The sequence below is a fragment of the Chelonoidis abingdonii genome, chromosome 7 (assembly GCF_003597395.2).
Source record: "Chelonoidis abingdonii isolate Lonesome George chromosome 7, CheloAbing_2.0, whole genome shotgun sequence".
Classification (NCBI taxonomy): Eukaryota; Metazoa; Chordata; order Testudines; family Testudinidae; genus Chelonoidis; species Chelonoidis abingdonii.
The window spans coordinates 1,242,173-1,264,222 of NC_133775.1; the positions used below are offsets into that span (position 1 = coordinate 1,242,173).

Sequence of the window (22,050 nt, forward strand, 5' to 3'; positions counted from 1 at the left end):
ACTGATATTTCTCTTATAATCTACAGGATCTTAGAGTGCTGTTCTTTTATATTTTATCAAGGTTAAAGTTGGCAATAAAATCCATCAGTGTGATGAGTAAAATCACCAGTGTAAATATAGTTCAGATGTTTTAAGTCAGAGGATCCACATCTGTATTAGCGGGTTGATATTTTTTCAAGTTTTGTTTCATAAAGAACAGCATTGGATCTCCTTTTGGTCTGGGGCTCCTCAAAGGGCAAACATATTCCTAATCCTGAATTTTCTTGCTTCACTGGAAAAGGAAGTCTCTTTTGTCAGGTGGTATATTTGTATTTATGGATTCTGTTCCTATATTCATTCTCATTTTCAGTCTCCATTTCAGTAGGAACAAATAAAAAAAATGCTTTTCTTTTCCTTGTCCAGGTTATTGAATTCGATGATGGGTCAGGATCAGTTCTCCGGATTCAACCCCTGCGTGTTCATCGAGATGAAGCAATCTATGAGTGCACTGCAACCAACAGTGTTGGGGAAATAAACACCAGTGCCAAATTAACAGTGTTAGAAGGTAAGTGGGAATCTCTCATGTTGGCAGAGAGGCTGATGATATGTTTTCTGGCTTTGATACCTGCAGGTTTTCTTAGTGACTCCAGATAATACTGAGGTATTCTGGATTAGTTCTGGAAGGCCATAGGCCTCCAGTATTATTTGCCATCGTTTCCTTCAATGGCAGAAGTTTTTGTCTGTTAATGTTTGTGAGCAGGAAGCAGCTGAAGATTGTGAGCTTCGCTTTGAAGTGCATCGGTGCCATGCCCGCTTCCAGCTTTTGGGATCTAGCCAGATATACACCTTTATGGTCTTCCTCATCTGTCCTACAGTGCCACTCTCCATGGTATCTGAGAACCTGCACTTTGAAATGTGAAAAACTTAATCTATATTTCTACCCCATCTGGACTAAATTGCCACAGTTTGTTGTGTGTGGGTTTGCAAGTTGCTCTTCAGCTTTTGCAGCTGGTGTGGAATTTAACTGTTTTTACTTTTCATTGTAGTAACAACTTTCAGTTCTGTATCAGAGGGGTAGCCGTGTTAGTCTGGATCTGTAAAAGCAGCAAAGAATCCTATGGCACCTTATAGACTGACAGATGTTTTGGAGCATGAGCTTTCGTGGGTGTATACCCACTTCATCGTATGCATGACGAAGTGGATATTCACCCACGAAAGCTCATGCTCCAAAACATCTGTTAGTCTATAAGGTGCCACAGGACTCTTTGCAACTTTCAGTTCTTTTTCCTCTCTTTATGGAGGACTGGAGTGGCTACATAAAGCACTACGTTTGATATAAAGATCTTGTTACTTGCCTGCAGTGTAATATGACTTTTATTTTAGTTCTTGTGCTTTCTAAATGGTTTTAGTATGTATTTCGTATAAAGGGACGGTGTCTTTAGATACCATTGCTTTTTTCCATGTAATTGTTTTATAGATTGTAATCATTATTGTCCTCTTTTGTCTAAGATAAAGTTACTTATTTTGCTGTACATGGATATGATAGTATTTGTTTATATAATGAGACTGTAAATTGCCCTGAGGTGCTCAAATGCAGGACTTCCTCCAAGTGGAATTTTTATTTGCATTCGATATCTCTGATAAAGGAGGAAGGGCTGTTTTCCAGCAGAAGATGAAGCAGAATACTTGGTATGAATTAACTGTTGAATAATCCTACAGTGAAGAGGGCTTGACTGTACTGTGAGAACTAAACCACAACATTTGGCTGAAGTTCCTGGTTGGTTTGTTGGTGCTAGACCTAGCAAAGAGGAATGATGCTCCAGTGGATTGGGCACTAGCCAGAGGCTTGGGAAGCTGTTCAGTTCTTTGCTCCAGTGCCTACTTCCCATGCAGTAACCCTCTCAGTCTCGGGGCCTCCATTCCCCATCTGCCCTACCTCCACTCTAGAGGCAGCACCAAGCCCATGGTGGGTGTTACCACAGTGTAAAATAATAAATGTGTGCTGCTGGCTGCCATTAAGCAGGGAGTTTCGTCCCCAGTGGAAAATGTTTAGGAAAGTTCTGAGGGAAGGGAGATGGGGTTTAAAATGGAACGTCTCTTTCAACCCGGTATGTGCGGGTTTGTTGGGTGCATGCACACACGCAGTTGTGAGCTGGCAGGGGAGCCAGGGAATCTCCCACTCACATTCCCTGGGGCTGAGGGAGAAGATGAGCTCTGTTCGTTCAAATACGGTACACAGCTAATTAGACGTGGACACAGAGATTTATGCTTTTTTCTCCTTTGAGGATTTTTACAGATAAGTTCTTATCTTTTTAGCCAAATCTTTGCCCTTCTATTCTCAATGCCACTGTTTGTTGTGCCCGTTTCCATATTGCACCTGATGGCTGCTATGCACGAGCATGGGGGTTTGTGACATTTCTCCTGCATTGTGGCTATACCTGAAACCACTTCTCTTTGCTCAGATAATGTCAGCATGGATACTAGCCCTGGCTAGCTGACCCTGTAGGGCGCACTCCAGCTCTCACATCTCAGGGAATATTTTTTGGCCCAGGCTCCTTTCTCTTGCTTTTCTTCCCCAACAAGAATTCCACCAAGCTGTTTGGAAACGGCACATGTTTTGTGTGAAGCAAATGAGAAAATTAAATAGGAGAGTGAAATGCCCAGGCATCTTAGTGGGGTTTGGCTTTTCTCACTGATTGGGAGGTTAATGTAATTTTTGTAATTGCTGTCAGGTGGAAATTGAAATGGTGCAGACCTGCTGTCTTTCAAGAGTTTGACTAGTGCAAAGATCCCAGGTGTGTGGCAGAGCTCTGCTGATCACAGACATTCTCAGGGGTACATGCTGCTAAAGACACAGCACATATTGATTTTACATTTCAACCTTTTGAATTCTTCTCCACAATTTGATCTTTAGAGCACAGACCTTAGGATTGAAGCCAGTTGTTCCAAACACTCAGGGTTTAGCTGACTTCTCTGTTGTCCTTGTTGCAGACTAATCTGGAGCTTTGTTTGATTTAGATTTCTGCTGTGTTTTGTGCATCAGTGGTACATTGTCTTTTCTGATTGCTAACTTACTCTATTCAGTATATTAAGAGACAAGCTGGAGTCTCATCTCTTCCTGTAGGAGCCAGGAGCTCAAACACATGTGAATGTTCTGGAACATCCTTAATCTGCCACATCCTTAACCTGCCACATCCTTAATCTGCTGCTTCCATCTGCCTATTTTTTTCTTTCTAACTTCAAATCCTATTTGTGAGCAGAGCTGCATATACTTAGCGTAATTGAAAATTATTTCTCCTGTTGATAGCGGCGAGTGAGGGAGACATGCGAACACCTCCTCTTCTCTTTTTCCCCTGGGCAGCTGATAAGCTGAATTATGTATGAGTCATATTGAACATTTCTGTCTTCTTCAATTGTGACCTGAAGCAGCATACAAGTGCACTCTTGCATGCCTAGGAGCAGGGTTAAAGCAAAGCAAACAGGGGAGGGTTCGAATCAATAAATTGACACACATTCCTAAGGAAACCTTCAGGGACAGTTAGTGGGTACTCCACATAACAAATTAATAAATATATTATTCAGTTGTAGTGTGCAGGATTACATCTAGCATCTTAGAGCTTTTTAAGTAGGGCGATTATATGAAATGTAAATAGAGAAGGATGAGCAGTGTAGCAAGAATTTGGCAACATTTCCTACCCCGAACAAACCTGATTACAGGAGTCTCCACATAGTGCTCTTTAACAAAACGCCTTGCATCTTCAGCTTCGTCACTGTATTAAGAAAGGCAGAGGTAATTATGTTCTCCACTGGTCTCATGTAATCTGCATTCTCTCAGTACTGATTTGCAAATTCCAATTGGCAGGCATAGGGAGGAAGTAGTGCAGGATCTTTCACCATGGTTTACCATCGCCCCGGCCAGTGTAGTAAGCTCGCTCAGCTGCGAAGCACTGCTTTCTCCCAAGAGTTTGGAACATAGGCATTGTTACACTTCAGTTTGTTGCCTTAATAAACAGTAGTTAGAAATGATCTGAACCTCGGTGAACGCTGATGCTCTGTGAACAGACTTTTCAGCCTGCTGCTGCCCAGAGCATGTTGTGTCATATCAAGGCACCATTGAAGAAATACATTTAGAGCTTAATTCTCCTTGTTTTAAGTTTAATAAATGCTAAAATATTATCTCCGTAACTTCCATTTCCAGCATTCGTTTATCGAAATCCCTCATGCCTTGTATCCTAAACTACCTATCTGCTGCATGACTGAGCTTGTTTTGAGCCCCTGTGCATTCATCTTGGCTGTGCTGCCAAACTCCGCCATGAAGTAGCTCCTGCTGAGGAGAAGCAGAATAGCAACAGGGGGACTACGTACACAGTAGGCTTTAGTTCCAAGCTAACCCACTACATTAGTTTCACTTGATGGACTTTCCCTGCCAGAAGTCAGGGAAGTTCTGGTGCATTTTAATGGAGCCCCAGAATCTAGTAAAACTCCAGAGTACATTGTATCGGGGTGGGAAACACCTCTGTCTGATTGTGGTTCACTGATTACTGAACCATGTCATGAGCTTAATTTCTCTCACCATCTGCTGGCTCCATCCCAGTTCCTGGAGTTACCCAGTTTGAAACACTGCAAATGATAAACATTTGACAGTTGCAAATGATTTCTGCAGAGAGCTGGATCTCCGAAGGCCTGAAACAATATGTCCCATTGTAAACACTCGTCTAACAGTGGTTTCAGCATTGCAATGGTAAACAAAAGTTAGCTGTGTTTAATCCTTATTTTTGCTTGGTTACTTACAAAAGGAACAGTTGGAACATCCCTTTTTGGCTAATGTTTGTCTCATTTTCTTTTACATCTTCTTGCCAAGAAAAAATGTGTCAATAACAGTTATAAAATTAGATTGATTACGGAGGAGAGTTTGGTTCGGTTTAGATGCAGTATGTCTGTACGCAAAGTTGAATGCTGCAACCCCAAATGTACACTGTAGCTCATTTTAAGAGGGATGAAATGTTCCCTTTCTGTAGAAGAAGATGAGATTAGAAATGTCTTATCCATCCTCCTGGCCAATACACCACTGCTCTCCCCTGTATTTGCTCAAGGAGTCTAGTTTTATATGGTCTAAGTAATAGGTTTTCTATAGTCTCCCTTGGGAGACTGTGCCACAGAGTTAAATCCCTCTCTTCTTTGTCACTGAAGTTGGTCTAACTGTATAAAAGAGACTGATGTGATATTGGGATAAATGCCCTCTGTAAACATTGCATTCCTGAGTGCTGCAGTACAGTGAGCCTCTGCATGCTTTGCTGCATTGGGGAACTTCCTGGCAGCACTGTGACGTGGATAGAAACAGAGCTGCCTAGAAGGATTTTTTGCCTTAGCTGGTGGTGTACCACATTTTTAACGAAAGTTAAAATTAAGACAATTATTTGTGAATGAGCTATGTGTGATGTTCTGCCTTGCCCTGCTGGAGAGCCTCATTCACTGTTCAGTCTCACAACCCCTGGTGGCAAGGTGCACGTCCTACTCCTAAGGAAAGTGCCTTGCACTGCTCAACAGCAGGTGCCTCTGTATTGCTGCGGCAGGCTGACTTAGCAGCCATGTTGACTACCTCAAAGTTTTGTTCGTTTCTCAGCTGCTAAGGTGGTGACTGCAAAATGAGATCTTGAGGATAGGGAGGGGGGAGATAGGAGGATTCTTGAGGTTCTGACTCCCCAAGAATCATCGGGGTAGAGGTGAGCATTAAGGACTTAACTTCAACTAAAGCCAAGAGCAATCACAACCACTGTTTAACTCACCTTGTATTGCCTAGGTAATAACAGTTGTTACATGATTGCATCCTGTGTGCTGCTAATACCCAGACATGCCAGGGTATTCTCGATGACTGTGGTGCAGCTGTTCTATCTTTGATACCTACAAATCACCCATCATCTCAGAATCTAGGTGCTGAATTCTAAATTTCCTTACTTATGACAGATTAAACGAGAAATGTAACGTTACTTTAATCTTGTTTTTTTAATTTAGTTAGAGAGTGGCTTTCCTGACTGCAAACAAGACAATTGAGAAGTAAATTGGGTCAAACCAATGGTCCATGTAGCCCAGAATCCTATCTGCTGACAGCAGCCAATGCCAAGTGCTTACGAGGGAATGAACCGAGCAGGACAATTACTGAGTGATCCCCTGTCACCCACTCCCAGTTTCTAGCAGTCAGAGGCTAGGGACACCCAGAGCATGGGGTTGCACCTCTGACCATCCTGGCTAATAGCCATTGATGGACCTAGCCTCCAGGAACTTACCTAATTCTTTTTAAAGCTGCTGCCTAGTAATTTATTGGGTTTGCATGTTGTGTGAAGGGATGCAACACTTATTTTCTCCACAGCATTCACATTTTATAGACCTCTGTCATATTCCCCCGTTAGCTGTCTCTTTTCTAAGCTGAGCAGTCCCAGACTTTTTAATCTCTCCTCAAATGGAAGCTGTTCCATATGCCCTAATAATTTTTGTTGCTCTTCTCTGTACTTTTTTTTCAATTTTAATATCTTTTTTGAGATGAGGTGACCAGAACTGCAGTATTCAAGGTGTGGCAGTATTGTGGATTTATGCAGTATTAGGATACTTTCTGTCTTATTTTCCTGTACCTTTCCTAATGGTTCCTAACATCCTGGTTTTTTACTGCACATTGAGCAGATGTTTTTGGAAAACTATCCAAGATGACTTCAAGATCTCTTTTTAGAGTGGTAACAATTGATTTTGACTCCATTAGTTTGTATGTATAATAAGGATTGTGTTTTCCAGTGTGCATTACTTTGCATTTATCAACATTTAATTTCATGTGCCATTTTGTTGCCCAGTCACCCTGTTTAATGAAATATCGGTAATTCTTTGCAGTCAGCTTTGGACTTAACTATCTTGAGTAATTCTGTATCATCTGCAAATTTTGCCACCTCACGGTTTACCCCTTTTTCCAGATCATTTATGAATATGTTGAACAGCACCAGTCCCAGAGCAGATCCTACCTCTCTCCATTGTGAAAAACTGACCATTTATTCTTACCCTTTGTTTCCTATCTTATAACCAGTTACTGATCCTTGAGTGGCCCTTCCTCTGATTCTATGGCTCCTTATTTAGCTTAAGAGCTTTTGGTAAGGGACCTTGTCAAATGCTTCTGAATGACAACATACACTATATCCCTGGATCACCCTTGTCACATGTTTGCTGACATCCTCAATCCTAATCGATTGGTGAGGCATGATTTCCCTTTACAAAAGCCATGTCGACTCTTCTCCAACATCTAGTATCCAACTAGATTCAAACATCCAACTAGATGGAGCTACTATAAGGTGGGTGCATAAGTGGTTGGAAAACTGTTCCCAGAGAGTCGTTATCAGTGGTTCACAATCAAGCTGGAAGGGCATAATGAGTGGGGTCCCGCAGGGATAAGTTCTGGGTCCGATTCTGTTCAGTATCTTCATCAATGATTTAGATAGCAGCATAGAGAGGACACTTATAAAGTTTGTGGACGATACCAAGCTGGGAGGGGCTGCAAGTGCTTTGGAGGACAGGATTAAAATTCTGAAGAAATGGTCTGAAGTAAATAGGATGAAGTTCAATAAGGACAAATGCAATGTTCTTCCTAAGTGGAGTACTATCAGTTGCACACATACAAATGGGCAATGACTGCCGAGGAAGGAGCACTGTGGAAAGGGATCTGGGGGTCAGAGTGGATCACAAGGTAAATATGAGTCAACAGTATAACGCTGTTGCAAAAAAAGCAAACATCATTCTGGGATGTATTAGAAGGAGTGTTGTGAGCAAGACATGAGAAGTCATTCTTCCGCTCTGCTCCAGGCTGATTAGCCTCAACTGGAGTATTCGTGGTCAGTGGTGGGCGCACTTTCAGAAAAGATGTGGCAAATGAAGTTCAGAGTGAAGAGACAACATAAAAATGATTAAGAAGGTCTAGAGAACATGACTATGAGGAAAAAAATTGGGTTCTCGTTTCATCGGGGAAAAGAGGAAACTGAAGGGGAGACATAACAGTTTTTCAATTACTTGTGACAAAGTTCCTCCCCCTTGGTGTCCTTGCACTTATTGTGAGATTTGTTCCCTCAGATGATTTTCCCTTCTTTGTGGAACCCCATTCTGAGTCAGCTCCTCCATGTATGCTGACCAGGAGTTGGAGTTGGGGAAACCCAGGCCCACCTCTACCTCGGGTCAGCCGGGCTGTGGGATTTACTGTCTATAGTGCCTCCTGTAACAGGTTCAGACAGCTTACAATCCTGGGGCTTACTTCTCATGTGCTTCTCAAACACCTTCTATTATCATCACCACAGGACCTTCCTCCTGTGTCTGATATGCTTGTCCTCCTCAATCCTCAGCAGTTAGCAGCCTCTCACTCTCAGCTCCTTGCCTTCTTGCTCCCAGCTCCCACATCGACACTCTTGCCTCCTCTGGCTCCTCCCTGCTAACTCGGGTGAGCTCTTTTTAACCCAGCGTGCCCTGATTAGCTGCCTGATTGGCTGCGGTGGTTCTAATTAAAGATTAGATCTCCATGTACTTGCCTTCTAGAAAGATCTTAATTGGCTCCAGGTGCCATGATTATCTGGAGCAACTGCCATTTGGTTTGACCAGGTCTTTATAGATTTGTTTAGCCTGGGGCTAACATATCTGTTTCTCAGTACTTTTCTGTAGCCATCTGGCCTTGCCCCATCACAGTACATAAAAGGTTCTTACAAGGAAGAAGAAGAATTGTTGTTCTTAACCTCTGAGGATAGGACAAGTAGCAATGGGCTTAAATTGCAGCAAGGGAGGTTTAGATTGGATATAAGGAAAATCTTCCTAACTGTCAGGGTGGTTAAGCACTGGAATAAATTGCCTAGAGGGGTTGTGGAATCTCCATCATTGGGAATTTTTAAGAGCAGATTAGACAAACATCTGTCAGGGATGGTCTAGATCAGGGGCAGGCAAACCTTTTGACCCAAGGGCCACATCTGGGAATAGAAATTGTATGGCGAGCCATGAATGCTCACAAAATTGGGGTTGGGGTGCAGGAGGAGGTGAGGGCTCGGGGGTGGGCCTGAGGATGAGGAGTTTGGGATGTAGGAGGGGGTTCTGGGCTGGGACCAATGCATCAGTATCAGAGGGCATTGGGGTTTGGAGGGCAGGATGGGGATCAGGGCTGGGGCAAGAGTGCGGGAAGGGGTGCAGGTTCTGGCTGGGGGTGCGGGCTCTGGGGTGGGGCTAGGGATGAGAGGTTTGGCGTGCAGGAGGGTGGTCCAGGGATTGAGGAGTTTGGAGAGAGGGAGGAGGATCAGGGCTGAAGCAGGGGGTTTCGGTGTGGGGAGAGGCTCAGGGGTGCAGGCTCCAAGCAGCGCTTACCTCAAGCAGCTCCCAGAAGCAGCAGCGTGTCCCTTCTCCAGGTCCTACGCAAAGGCACAGCCAGGCAGCGCTGCACACTGCCCTGTCCGCAGGTGCCACCCCTGCAGCTCCCATTGGAGTGCCAGAGGGGGCCATTGGAGCGGGTAGAAGCCGGAGCAGGGCCATGCCACGGCTTCCAGGAGCCACGCCTCTGACCCTGTGCCCCACCTGGAGCTCCAGAGCAGGGATGAGTTGCATGGTGCAGCCCCTGACCTGGCTGGAGTGCCAGAGCAGGGCCAAGCCGCGTGGTGCAGTGCCAGAGCGGGAACTTAAAAGCGGATCAGCCAGCTGACTTTAGTTTTTCCCACCCCTGATCTAGATAATACTTAGGAGTACGTCTACACTAGGGGATTATTCCGATTTTACATAAACCGGTTTTATAAAACAGATTGTATAAAGTCAAGTGCACGCGGCCTCACTAAGCACATTAATTCGGTGGTGTGCGTCCATGGACCGAGGCTAGCATCGATTTCTGGAGCGTTGCACTGTGGGGAGCTATTCCATAGCTATCCCATAGTTCCTGCAGTCTCCCCCGCCCCTTAGAATTCTGGGTTGAGAGCCCAGTGGCTGATGGGGCAAAAATCATTGTCGGCGGGTGGTTCTGGGTAAATGTCGTCAGTCATTCCTTCCTCCGGGAAAGCAACAGCAGACAATCATTTCGCGCCCTTTTTCCCTGGATTGCCCTGGCAGACGCCATCAGTACCAGCAACCATTGGAGCCTGTTCAGCTTTTTACGGTCACTGTATGTGTTACTGGATGCCGTGGACAGAGGCGATACTCCAGCGCTGTACAGCTGCATTCATTTGCTTTTGCATAATAGCAGAGACGGTTATCAGTCGTTCTGTACCGTCTGCTGCTGGCGTAAATTGGCAATGAGATGATGGTTTTCTGTCCTCTGTACTGTCTGCTGCTATCATGGGTGCTCCTGGCTGAGATCGGCCGGGGGCGCAAAAGCAAAACTGGGAATGACTCCCTGAGTCAATCCCTCCTTTATGGTTTCTAAAAATAGAGTCTGTCCTGCCTAGAATATGGGGCAAGTGTACTAGAGAACCAGTGTATCAGAGAACCAGAGAGCACAGCTGCTCCGTGTCAGATCCCGCAGAAATGACGAGCTGCATACCATTCACGGGGGGTGCCCCTGTAACAACCCCACCCGTTGCTTCCCTTCTCCCCCAACCTTCCTGGGTACCGTGGCAGTGTCCCCCCCATTTGTGTGATGAAGTTAATAAAGAATGCAGGAATAAGAACAGTGACTTGTTAGTGAGATAAAATGAGGGGAAGCAGCCTCCCGGGGCTGTGACAGTCCAGGCAGGACATTAAGCGGTGCGGGGAGAGGGAGCCCAGCATGCCACTGCTATGATAGTCCAGGCATACAGAATCTTTTCTTTACACAGGAAAGGAGGGGGCTGATGGAGCTCAGCCCCCAGTTGCTATGATTGAAGACGGTTACGACCGTTCTGTACCATCTACTGGGACATGACCGGGAGTCGTTCCTATATTTTACTCAGGCGCCCCCGGCCAGCCTCACCTGAGGACAGCCAGGAGCCTACGGGCTGATGGGTGCGACGGATATCAGTCAGATTGTACCGTTTGCCACGGGGAGAGGGGAGAGGAGCGGATACTGCTCTTCACTGCTGCAGCATTCAGTAGACATTCAGGGGTGACATTGAAAAGAAGTCAAGAAACTATTCCTTTTCCTTTTTTCTTTCACGGGCGGGTGGGGGGAGTAAATTGACGAGCTATTCTCTGAACCCACGCCGGACAATGTGTTTGACCCTACAGGCATTGGGAGCTCAGCCAAGAATGCAAATACTTTTTGGAGACTGCTGTGGACTGTGGGATAGCGGTGGAGTCCTCAGTACCCCCCTCCCTGCCCTCCCTCCTCCATGAGCGTCCATTTGGTCTTTCTGGTTTCCCTCCCTTCCCCCCCCCCCTGTTACACTTGTCACGCAGCACTGTGTGTAGCCTGGAGATTTTTTTTTTTTAAATGCTTGGCATTTTGCATCTTCTGTAATAGAGCTTTGATAGAACAGATTTGTTCTCCCCATATAGCGATCAGGTCTAGTATCTCCCGTAGGGTCCATGCTGGAGCTCTTTTTGGATTTGGGACTGCATTGCCAACCCGTGCTGATCAGAGCTCCACGCGCTGGGCAAACAGGAAATGAAAATCAAAATTTCGCGGGGCTTTTCCTGTCTACCTGGCCACTGCATCCGAGTTCAGATTGCTGTCCAGAATGGTCACAGTGGTGCACTGTAGGATACCGCCCGGAGGCCAATACCATCGATTTGCGGCCACACTAACCCTAATCCAATATGGTAATACCAATTTTAGCGCTACTCTTCTCGTTGGGGAGGAATACAGAAACTGATTTAAAGAGCCCTTTATATCGATGTAAAGGCCTCATAGTGTGGACAGGTACAGTGTTAAATCGGTTTAATGCTGCTAAAATCAGTTTAAATGCGTAGTGTAGACCAAGCCTAGGTCATGCCATGAGTGCAGGGGACTGGATTAGATGACCTCTAGAAGTCCTTTCCAGTTCTATGATTCTCACCCCATGAATAGTCTTTTATGAGGGTTTTTGACAAAGTCCAAATACATTATTTTGACCAGTTCTCCTTTAGCCGCTATTTTATTGAAATATTCAAAGCATTCTAATAGGTTAGTGAGGCTTGATTTTCCTTGGCAGAAGCCATACCGGTTAGGCCCTATCACATCATGATATTCTGTTGAAGTAGTAGTGCTGGTTCGTCCCTAGCTATCTGAGGGAAGTTGAGAGAGAAGGTGGGGGAGGTGATATCTTTTATTGGACCAACTTCTGTTGGTGAGAGAGACGAGCGTTCGAGCCACAAAGTGCTGAAGAAGCGCTAAATGTGGCTCAAAAGCTTGTCTCTCTCACCAATAGAAGTTGGTCCAATAAAGGATATTACCTCCCCCAGCTTGTCTCTCTAATATCCTGGGACCGACACGGCTACATCGACACTGCATACAACAAGGGAAGTTGAGTTACGCACACATTGGGGGCAAGTGGAAGACCATGGGATTGCATAGATATCACTGTGGCCTGGTTTGGCCTGCAGATCATTTTGCTGGTGATAATGTGTGAGGCAAAATCCAGCGTGACTCCCAGATCACAGATGGAGTTTGGAGGGCTGGCAACTAGACAAAATATTTTATTTGTGAACCATGTGCACATTTGATCAAAGAAATTAGACCTGGAACCCCACAATTCTGTTTTACAGTTGCTTTCTAAGCATAAGATGCACTTGAATGGAGATTGAGTTAATTCTATTAGAAAAGAGACACAGATCTAATTAAATTGTAACTTTGGAAGACTTGAGTAGTTGCATCCATAAACACTACTCATATAAAAAGAAGACAAACATCCCATGCATATCAGTTCTACGAGTGTCCCTCAGAAATTAAAGAATAACAGCTCCATACTTACCACATGTTTCAAGCTTAAAAGGCCCTTCTTACTGCTGGATCTACTTCAAGGTAGCCCGTTCTGAGAACTTACGTGGAGAAGCATAGCAACCTATCAATGACAGCTGTGCTCTTTTTAGTACATATGTCAACCCTGCCTGATATCGTCTGCTGACTGATAAAGTTAGTCATGATGTGAGTTTAGAGCTATACAGTAGTCTCCCAAGAGAGTTTGAAGAACCCATCACATGGATCTTTGGAAACAAAACTGGAAAAATCTCCTGAAAAAGTCATAGGGAGCAAGCCAGCATTAAAGTAATTGTGGCATTTATGTTGTCATTTACTAGTTTATTACAAGGTAACTTGTGTGTACGCACTCTCTGTCTCTCATCTCTACAGAAATGGAAACACTTAACATCACAGTGATCTTCAGTAACTCCCTATGCAGAAATGACGGAAACACATCTAGTCAGTAAAAATTGAGAGTAAGTTGTTCCATGGGAAACAGTCCGCAGAGAGAACAAAGCATTATAGTACCCATCCAGCTGCAGAGAATTCAGTGCAAATACCTACAAAACATCATTAAATCGTACACGTATGAGAAGCTTCTTACATAACTCTCTCTGGTTAGAGATCCACCATTTCTTCTCTACTTTCCCACTAAAAAAATCACAGCCCCAAATAAACCATTCTCAGGATGGGAACCTGTATCCTAATGAGACACCCAGCAAACTAAGTTTGAAACGACAGTGTGCTAATGAACTCAGATAACTGACGCAACCACAGCGCTTCAGAAATCAGACCTCCGTGCTGGGAGAAGTATAATAAAGGAATTTCTCATTCATAGATCACCTACAATCCATGCAGAAGAGGAAATTTCATTTATACTTTTCCCATTCCTTCCCCTCTTCAAGAAGACATATAATCAGACCGTTGTTATCGATTGACCACCTCTTGATCTCAGCCTGAGGTGTTGACAGTACAAAATGAAGTTGGCTTGCAACAAAGACCTGCCAATAGTGATTATTTTAACAGTTGGTTTCAATCTACTGAGCTCAGACACAAGGCTCAGCTCCTGCTTTTTCTTGTGTCTTGTCTTTTTTTTAATTTAATTTAATTTAATTTAATTTTATGGAGTAGGGGAGAGTCTATGGTTAAGGTGCCTGTTAAAATACAAGTGACGAAGAGTCCTGTGGCACCTTATAGACTAACACGTATTGGAGCATGAGCTTTCGTGGGTGAATGACGTGCATCTGACAAAGTGGTTATTCACCCACGAAAGCTCATGCTCCAATACGTCTGTTAGTCTGTAAGGTGCCACAGGGCTCTTAGTCTGGATCTGTAAAAAACGACAGACACGGCTACTCCTCTGATACTCGTTAAAATACAGTACCAGTTACTGATCAGGAAAAAACATTCAGCCCAGTCTCCAAGGAAGTTGGTGCTAGAGATTACGGATAAATAGCATTGCCTCAGGAAGTCGTCATGTAGTTGTTAATTCATTAATTGTACTCTGTTTTTGCCCCTAGTACAATTGGTGCACTGAAGGTTCAAATATTTGCCCTCCACAGGCTCTTTCAGAAGCTCACCTGAATGTTAATCTGTCATGAATCTTACGATACTCAGACAGCTTCTTCCCCATAGCAGTTGCAAACTGTTGATTATCTTCTAGGAAATTTCAAAGTCTAATAATACAGCAATCATTCTTATTGGTACCTCTCACCTGCTCAGTTTCCTTCTGCTTAGAGCTCCAGAAGAGCTGTTTAAAAGCCCTTTCTCCCAAAGAAAACCAGTGAGCGTGAGGCATAAGAGCACTCTTTTCAGGATTGTCTCTCCAGGATGGATGATGCCAGGGGGAAAACTGCATTGTGTTCATCTGGGATGCTAATCCTTTGCTTTGTTGCGTCAGTCTCTTTATCACATGGATTGAGCCCAAATGAAATCTCTCCAAATTCTAGATCTGAGAGTTCAGTGAAGACATGCAAATGCTGATTTAGAATTGTAACTTCATGCAGTTATATCCCAAAACTGACATCATGATCTTTCAGCCACTTTTCTTGCCTGGTGGGGATGACTGGAAGCGTTTAAACTGTGGAGTATTTCCTCCAACTTAGAATCCAAAGCCTTGCTTTTTTTCTTCACATATCCACAATTTTTATATCACCCTTACAAGCCAAGCAAGGTTAAAAATAGTGTCTCTGATTTTAATAGTACCTTTGTCATCCTCACTGGCCACCTTGGAGAGGAAAGAAGGGTAGTGAAAGTATTGATAAATTGAGGTAAATATTGTTGGCTGGTGATGATGTTAAATAGTGCTGTGGGGAAAGGTATATGTTTGGAGGATGCATGGCCCAGGATCAGAGACGATTAATATAGAGAACAAGAGCAAAGGAGAAAAAGGCTGAATCTGTGGAAGAGTGAGACAGAAAAAACAGGCCTTTATATCCTCCCACTTTGTGATTCACAACTTTTCATTGCCTGGACATGCACAGCCCAGCAGCTTATGCCTGCACCATCTCAAACAGGATTTACCTACCACATAGTGCTCCACCCAGAAAACACTCCAGGCAATGCCAAGAGATTGCTCACTGTTCCAGGAGTGCAGAAAGAGAGTGGCACAGTCTGTCTGTAGCTAATGCATGGTAACCATCCAGAATCTCTGGAGCATCCCACGTACATGGAGATTTCATGTTGGCCTCAACCAGATGTTTCTTCATTTTTGAAGTGAGAACATAAGGGAGATTCTGTCTTGGTTCATACACCTATCTTTAAAGATACATTGGTCTCTTTTTCCCAATGGGCAAGGCAGACTAGCACCAGGCAGAATCTTGCTGTGAACATTTTCAAGTGAATGTCTTCACTGGCATTACAGATTCACAACTGAGCATGTTGTCAACATTCATCAGATGCTAATCAGGGAAAAATCCCTCTCAAGCTGGCTGTGTAGGTACAGGCTATAGGGAGGATCCACAGTGCATTTGCCACTTCCTGCATCCTGTCCTTCACAGGAAAGCTATTGGGTACCCTGGTCTTCATCTACTGTCAGTGTCCAATGAAGTAGCACACTAGAGGGCCTAGTATCAGAGGGGTAGCCGTGTTAGTCTGAATCTGTAAAAGCAGCAGAGAATCCTGTGGCACCTTATAGACTAACAGACGTATTGGAGCATGAGCTTTCGTGGGTGAATACCCACTTTGTCAGATGCACGTAGTGGAAATTTCCAGGGGCAGGTATATATATGCTAGCAAGCAAGCTAGAGATAACGAGGTTAGTTCAATCAGGGAGGATTAGCCCCTGTTCTTACATTTGAGTGGAAACCAAGGGTTGAGAAACTGGTTTCTGTAGTTGGCAAGCCATCACAGTCTTTGTTCAACCCTGAGCTGATGGTGTCTCAAATTTGCAGATGAATTGAAATGCTCAGCAGTTTCTCTTGAAGTCTGATCCTGAAAGATTTTTTGCGCAGGATGGCCAACCTAAAAGTGTGGACTATAGTGTGGCCAGGGAAGGTTGAAAGTGCGCTCCTACAGTTTTTGTATATGCAGTACCGATATCTGATTGTGTCCAGTTAACCTTTTCACGTAGAGACTGTCATTTGGCCGATATGACATAGGAAGAGAGCATTGCTGGCATATGATGGCATATATTAATTGGTGGACTGTGCAGGTGAATGAACCGGGATGGTGTGGCTGAATCGGTTAGTCCTGTGATTGTGTCGCTGGTGTAAATATGTGGGCAGAGTGTGGCATCGGGGTTTGTTGACATGGATTGGTTCCTGAGACTAGAGCTACTATGTGCGGTGTGAAACAGTTGCGAGTGAGAAACGTTCAGGTTGGCCAGGTTGTCTTGTGACAATGGATTGGCCTGCCCACCACAAGGCCTGTGAGTGGATCATGGTCCAGGAATGGTTGAGATCCCTGATATGCGTTGGAGGGGTTTAGCTGGGGCTGTATGTGATGACCAAGAATGGAGTCCTGTGGTTCTTTCTGGGTTTGTCTGCAGTAGGAGGCTTCTGGGTACAGTCTGCCTCCTGATCTGTTTCCATAATTCTTCGTGCGGGTATTGTAGTTTTGAAGAATGCTTGTGGAAGATTTGTAGGGTGGTTGGGTCTCGTGTCTGAGGGTTAGGAGCAGAATGCGGTTACCTGCAGTTGCTGTAGACAATGGATAAGGTGATGTGGCCCGAAATGGAGAGCTGGGAGGCATAGGTAGCATAAGCATGTCGTAGGTTTGAATAGGTTGGTGTTAATGTGACCATCCCTTAGTTGCACGTGGTGTCCTAGAAAGTGGACTCTCCCGTGTAGATTGGCCAGGCCTGAGTTGATGGGAGGGAAGGCTGTTGAAATCGGTGGATTTTGCCCAGAGTCTCCTTCCCATGGGTCCAGATGATGAAGATGTCATCAGTGTAGCGTAGGTAGAGAAGGGGCATGAGTGGACGAGAGCTGAGGAAGCGTTGTTCCAGATCAGCCATAAAAATATTGGCATATTGGGGAGCCATGCGGGTGTGACTTGATTGGTTCAAATTTATCTGCAGGAGCAATGATATCTCATGAAAAATTCTTTGCTGCCAGGTTAACGAGAGTCCACCTGATTAGCAAGGAACGTAATTATTACATTTCATTTTCCGTCCTTCATGTGCTTGTTGTTGAAAACTTTGTAACTGATCAGAGGACTAAAGCCAAGGCTTAGATGCAGTAAAACTGAACTTTTACCTTCAGAGTGCGTCTTTCACAAAGAAGAGAGAGGAGAAGGATGCAGAAGGATTCTTGTCTTTACTAATCAGACACTAAAAGTGAAGTGTAAAAAGAGAGAGCCCTGTTGCCCCAGGCATGAATTTTACACACGTTAGTTTGTTTTTCAGTTTGGCTCATTGATCCTATCACAATTGATAATTCATTAAGTTGTGACTACTGTAGCAATTACAACGTGCAGATGAATCTACACTGCACATCTGGGTCATCCCAATGTGTTAATTATTTAAAAAGTACTCTGTAGCTGGCCCTCCCGTGCATTCCAAGTGCCATTTCATATTATTGAGTCATTTGCTGTGGATAGCAGAGACATGGCCTTTTCTTCCTGTGATACTACTTGGTCTCTTTTTTCCACATTTCAAACAGTGGGATTTGGTTGCCAGTGCAGCCTTTAGCCTTTCAGGAAGGAAAATCATAGGGCTTGTAGCTCCTTTCCTATGCTATCTGAATTTTCATCTGTAGCTTATCTTCTCTGTGTCTTTGCCTATAGGGGGAGAGAGGCTTCTTTCCTTCACTGAGTCACGTAAAGTATGATAGGTTCATAGAGGTGACCTTCTGGACTCTTGGGTATTAAGATTTAAATGATTGTCATAGCTTTAGGTAATAACATAGTGATAATGACTCATATTATGCATCACCTTTTGTCTCAAAGAATTCCAGATCACTTTACAAACTGTCAAAGCAGCCGCCTTGGAGTTGAAAAGAGGCAACTGGTTCACGTAAGAATGGCTATACTAGGTCAGAACAAAGGTACATCTAGCCCAGTTTCCTGTCTGCTAACAGTAGCCAATGCCAGGTGCCCAGAGGGAATGAACAGAACAGGGAATCATCAAGTGATCCATGCCCTGTTGCCCATTCCCAGCTTCTGGTAAACAGAGGCTAGACACACCATCCCTGCCCATCCTGGCTAATAGCCATTGATGGACTTACCCTCCATAATTTTTTCTAGTGCTTTTTGAACCCTGTTATTGTCTTGGCCTTCATAGCATCCTTGGCAATGAGTTCCACAGGTTCACTGTGTGTTGTGTAAAGAAATACTTCCTTTTGTTTGTTTTAAACATGCTGCCTGTTAATTTCATTGGGTGACCTCTAGTTCTTGTGTTATGAGAAGGAGTAAATAGCATTTCCTTATTCACTTTTTCCACATCAGTCATGATTTTATTAGACCTCTATCATATCCCCCCTTAGTCGTCTCTTTTCCAAGCTGAAAAGTCCCAGGCTGATTAATCTCTCATCACATGGCAGCCATTTCATACCTCGGATCATTTTTGTCGCCCTTTTCTGTAACTTTTCCAATTTCAATACATCTTCTTTGAGATGGGGCGACCACATCTGCACGCAGTATTCAGGATGCAGCCATACCATGGATTTATATAGAGGCAATATTACATTTTCTGTCTTATCTCTCCCTTTCCTAATGATTCCCAACATTCTGTTCACTTTTTTGACTGCTGCTGCATATTAAGTGGATGATTTCAGAGAACTATCCACAATGACTCCAAGATCTCTTTGTTGAGTGGTAACAGCTAATGTAGATTCCACCATTTTATATGACTGGTTGGGATTATGTTTTCCAAAGTGCATTACTTTGCATTTATCAACACTGAATTTCATCTGCCATTTTGTTGCCCAGTCACCCAGTTTTGAGAGATCGTTTTGTAGCTCTTCTCAGTCTGCTTTTTTTAACTGTCTTGAGTAGTTTTGTGTCATCTGCAAATTTTGCCACCTCACTGTTCACACTTTTTTCCAGATCATTTATGAATATGTTGACTGGGCCCAGTACAGACTCCTGGGGGACACCACAATTTACCTCTCTTCATTTTGAAAACTGACCATTTATTCCTACCCTTCGTTTCCTGTCTTTTAGCCAGTTACTAAGAGGACCGTCTTCCTTATTCCATGATAGCTTACTTTGCTTAAGAGCCTTTGGTGAAGGACCTTGTCAAAGTATAATGATATAAAAATCTAAGTACAGTAGAACCTCAGAGTTATGAACCTCAGCATTATGAACTGACCAGTCAACCACAAACCTCATTTGGAACTGGAAGTGTGCAGTCAGGCAGCAGACTCCCTCTCCCCCCAAAAAAACAAAACAAAAAACAAATACTGTAAAGCACAGTACTGTGTTAAATGTGAACTACTAAAAAACGATTTAACAAGGTAATGTAACTGTAAATAGGTTGGGCCTCACCACCTGCGGCGCCTCCTGCTGGTGATTTCGGGAATTAGCTCGATTCCAGTGGAGCGCCCCCTCCTGGTGGTGTCCCGTCCGTTGTTCTGCACTCTGCTCTCCGCTGCTGTCGCTGGACCCACGTTGCTCCCTGCTCAGCGGCGTCCTCTTTGAGGCCACTGCCCTCCGGCAGTGTCCCTTAGTCCATCTGGACCCCCTTCCTGGGATCGATGATCAGCAGTCTGAAATTCCAGCCACCATATGTAACCACACACTCCAAAGTCTAATCCCTCTTGTCAGGGATCGGGTGTAGTCTGTAATGGCTGCTCCCTACAGCTAATGGCTGGGTATACTGCAAGGAGGAAGGCGGGGACCCAGGACCCCCCTCTACTCTGGATCCCGGGCCAGGGACCCTCTGGCATCAGCCTCGCTGTCCTCTTTCTTTCCCCTCCTCTGTCTGTTCCCCTGGGCCGCTTCCCCTACGGCCCCTTGCACCCGCTAGGCCTTTCCCTTCAGGGCCTGCAGCCTGGCGGCTATGGGATAGAGCCTTCTAGCCTCCCTGAGCCTGCCCAGCACTGCGATGTCCTCGGTGCTAGTCTCCCCCTTGGAGACTGACCTTCCCCTGTCAAAGGCCTGGGACAGACTGACCGCTCCTGCTCTGGGCAGCCTTTATATATGGGTGAGCCTGGCCCTGATTGGCTCCCCATAAGCCCTTTTCTGATTGTCTCCCTGGCCTGCCACAGCCCATCCTCCCGGGGAGTGGGGCACTCTGCCCCACTACAGTAACTTTTTCTGTGCTTGAGTCATTAAAATTAAAATGGTTAAAAGCAGCATTTTTCTTTTGCATAGTAGGAAGTTTCAATGCTGTATTAAGTCACTGTTCAACTGTAAAGTTTTGTTCAAAGTTACAAACAACCTCTATTCCTGGAATGTTCGTAACTCTGAGGTTCTACCGTATAGTGTATCTGCTGAATCACCCTTGTCCACATACTTGTTGACTCCTCATCGAATTCTAGCGGATTGGTGAGGCACGATTTCCCTTTACAGAAAACATGTTGAATCTTCTCCAAGAAATCATGTTTATCTGTGTGTCTGATAATTCTGTTCTTTACTATAATATCAACCCATTTGCCTGGTCTGTAATTGCCAGTACTGCCTCTGGAGCCTTTTTAAAAATTTGGCATCACATTGGTTATCCTTCAGTCATCTGGTACAGAAGTTGATCTAAGTGATAAGTTACATACCACAATTAGTAGTTCTGCAATTTCACATTTGAGTTCCTTCAGAACTCTTGGGTGAACACAGTGTAGTCCTGGTGACTTATTGCTGTTTATCAATTTGTTCCAAAACCTCCTTTAACGACCTCCTCAAACTGGGACAGTTCCTCAGATTTGTCACCTAAAAAGAATGGCTCGGATTTGGGAATCTTCTTTATGTCCTTAGCCATGAGGACTGATGCAAAGAATTAATTTAGTTTCTCTGCAATGGCCTTATTGTCCTTGAGTGCTGGTTTAGCATCTCAATCGTCCAGTGGCCCCATTGGTTGCTTAACAGACTTCCTGCTTCTGATGTATTTAATTTTTTTGCTGTTACTTTTTGAGTCTTTGGCTGGGTGTTTTTCAGATTCTTTTTTGCCCTTCCTAATTATATTTTTACACTTGACTTGCCAGAGTTTTTTACTCCTTTTTGTTTTCCTAAATAGGATTTAACTTCCACTTTTTAGAGAATACCTGTTTGCCTCTCACTGCTTCTTTGACTTTGTTGTTTAGCTCAGTGGCACAAGTTCTCTTACTATGTTTTTTAATTTGGGGTATACATTTATGTTGAGTCTCTATTATTGTGTCTTTAAAAAGTATCCAAGCAGCTTGCAGGGATTTCACTTTTGGCTCTATACCATTTAGTTTCTGTTTAACCAACTTCCTCCCTTTTATGTCGTACTCCTTTCTGAAATTAGATGCTTCTGTGGGCTGCTGTGGTGTCTTCTCTCCCCGCGGATGTTAAATTTTATTATGTTATGGTCACTGTTACCAACTGGTTCCTATATTCACCTCTTGAACCAGATCCTGTGCTCCACTTAGGACTAAATCAAGAATTGCCTCTCTTCTCCTCTTCCAGGAGTTGCTGCTCCATGAAGCAGTCATTGGGTCTCTGGGTTAGGATAAAAGGGGTAAAAAACAAGGGTGATGTCATGCTAGGAGTCTACTACAGGCCACCTAACCAGGTGGATGAGGCTTTTTTTAAACAACTAACAAAATCATCGAAAGCCCAAGATTTGGTGGTGATGGGGGACTTCACATTACTGTCCGAATACTATGATGGAAAAATAA

General features: G+C 44.2%; 1 protein-coding gene across 13 annotated transcripts in view; it reads left to right on the forward strand.

The window, feature by feature from the left end:
- The window catches only part of PTPRF (protein tyrosine phosphatase receptor type F), a 510,254-nt gene that overhangs the window by 215,497 nt on the left and 272,707 nt on the right, over window positions 1–22,050 (forward strand). For all 13 annotated transcript variants that reach the window (XM_075067537.1, XM_075067540.1, XM_075067539.1 and 10 more), the window contains exon 5: window positions 403–544. In XM_075067537.1, the coding sequence (XP_074923638.1) occupies window positions 403–544 (142 nt within the window). The remainder of the gene's footprint in view (window positions 1–402; window positions 545–22,050) is intronic.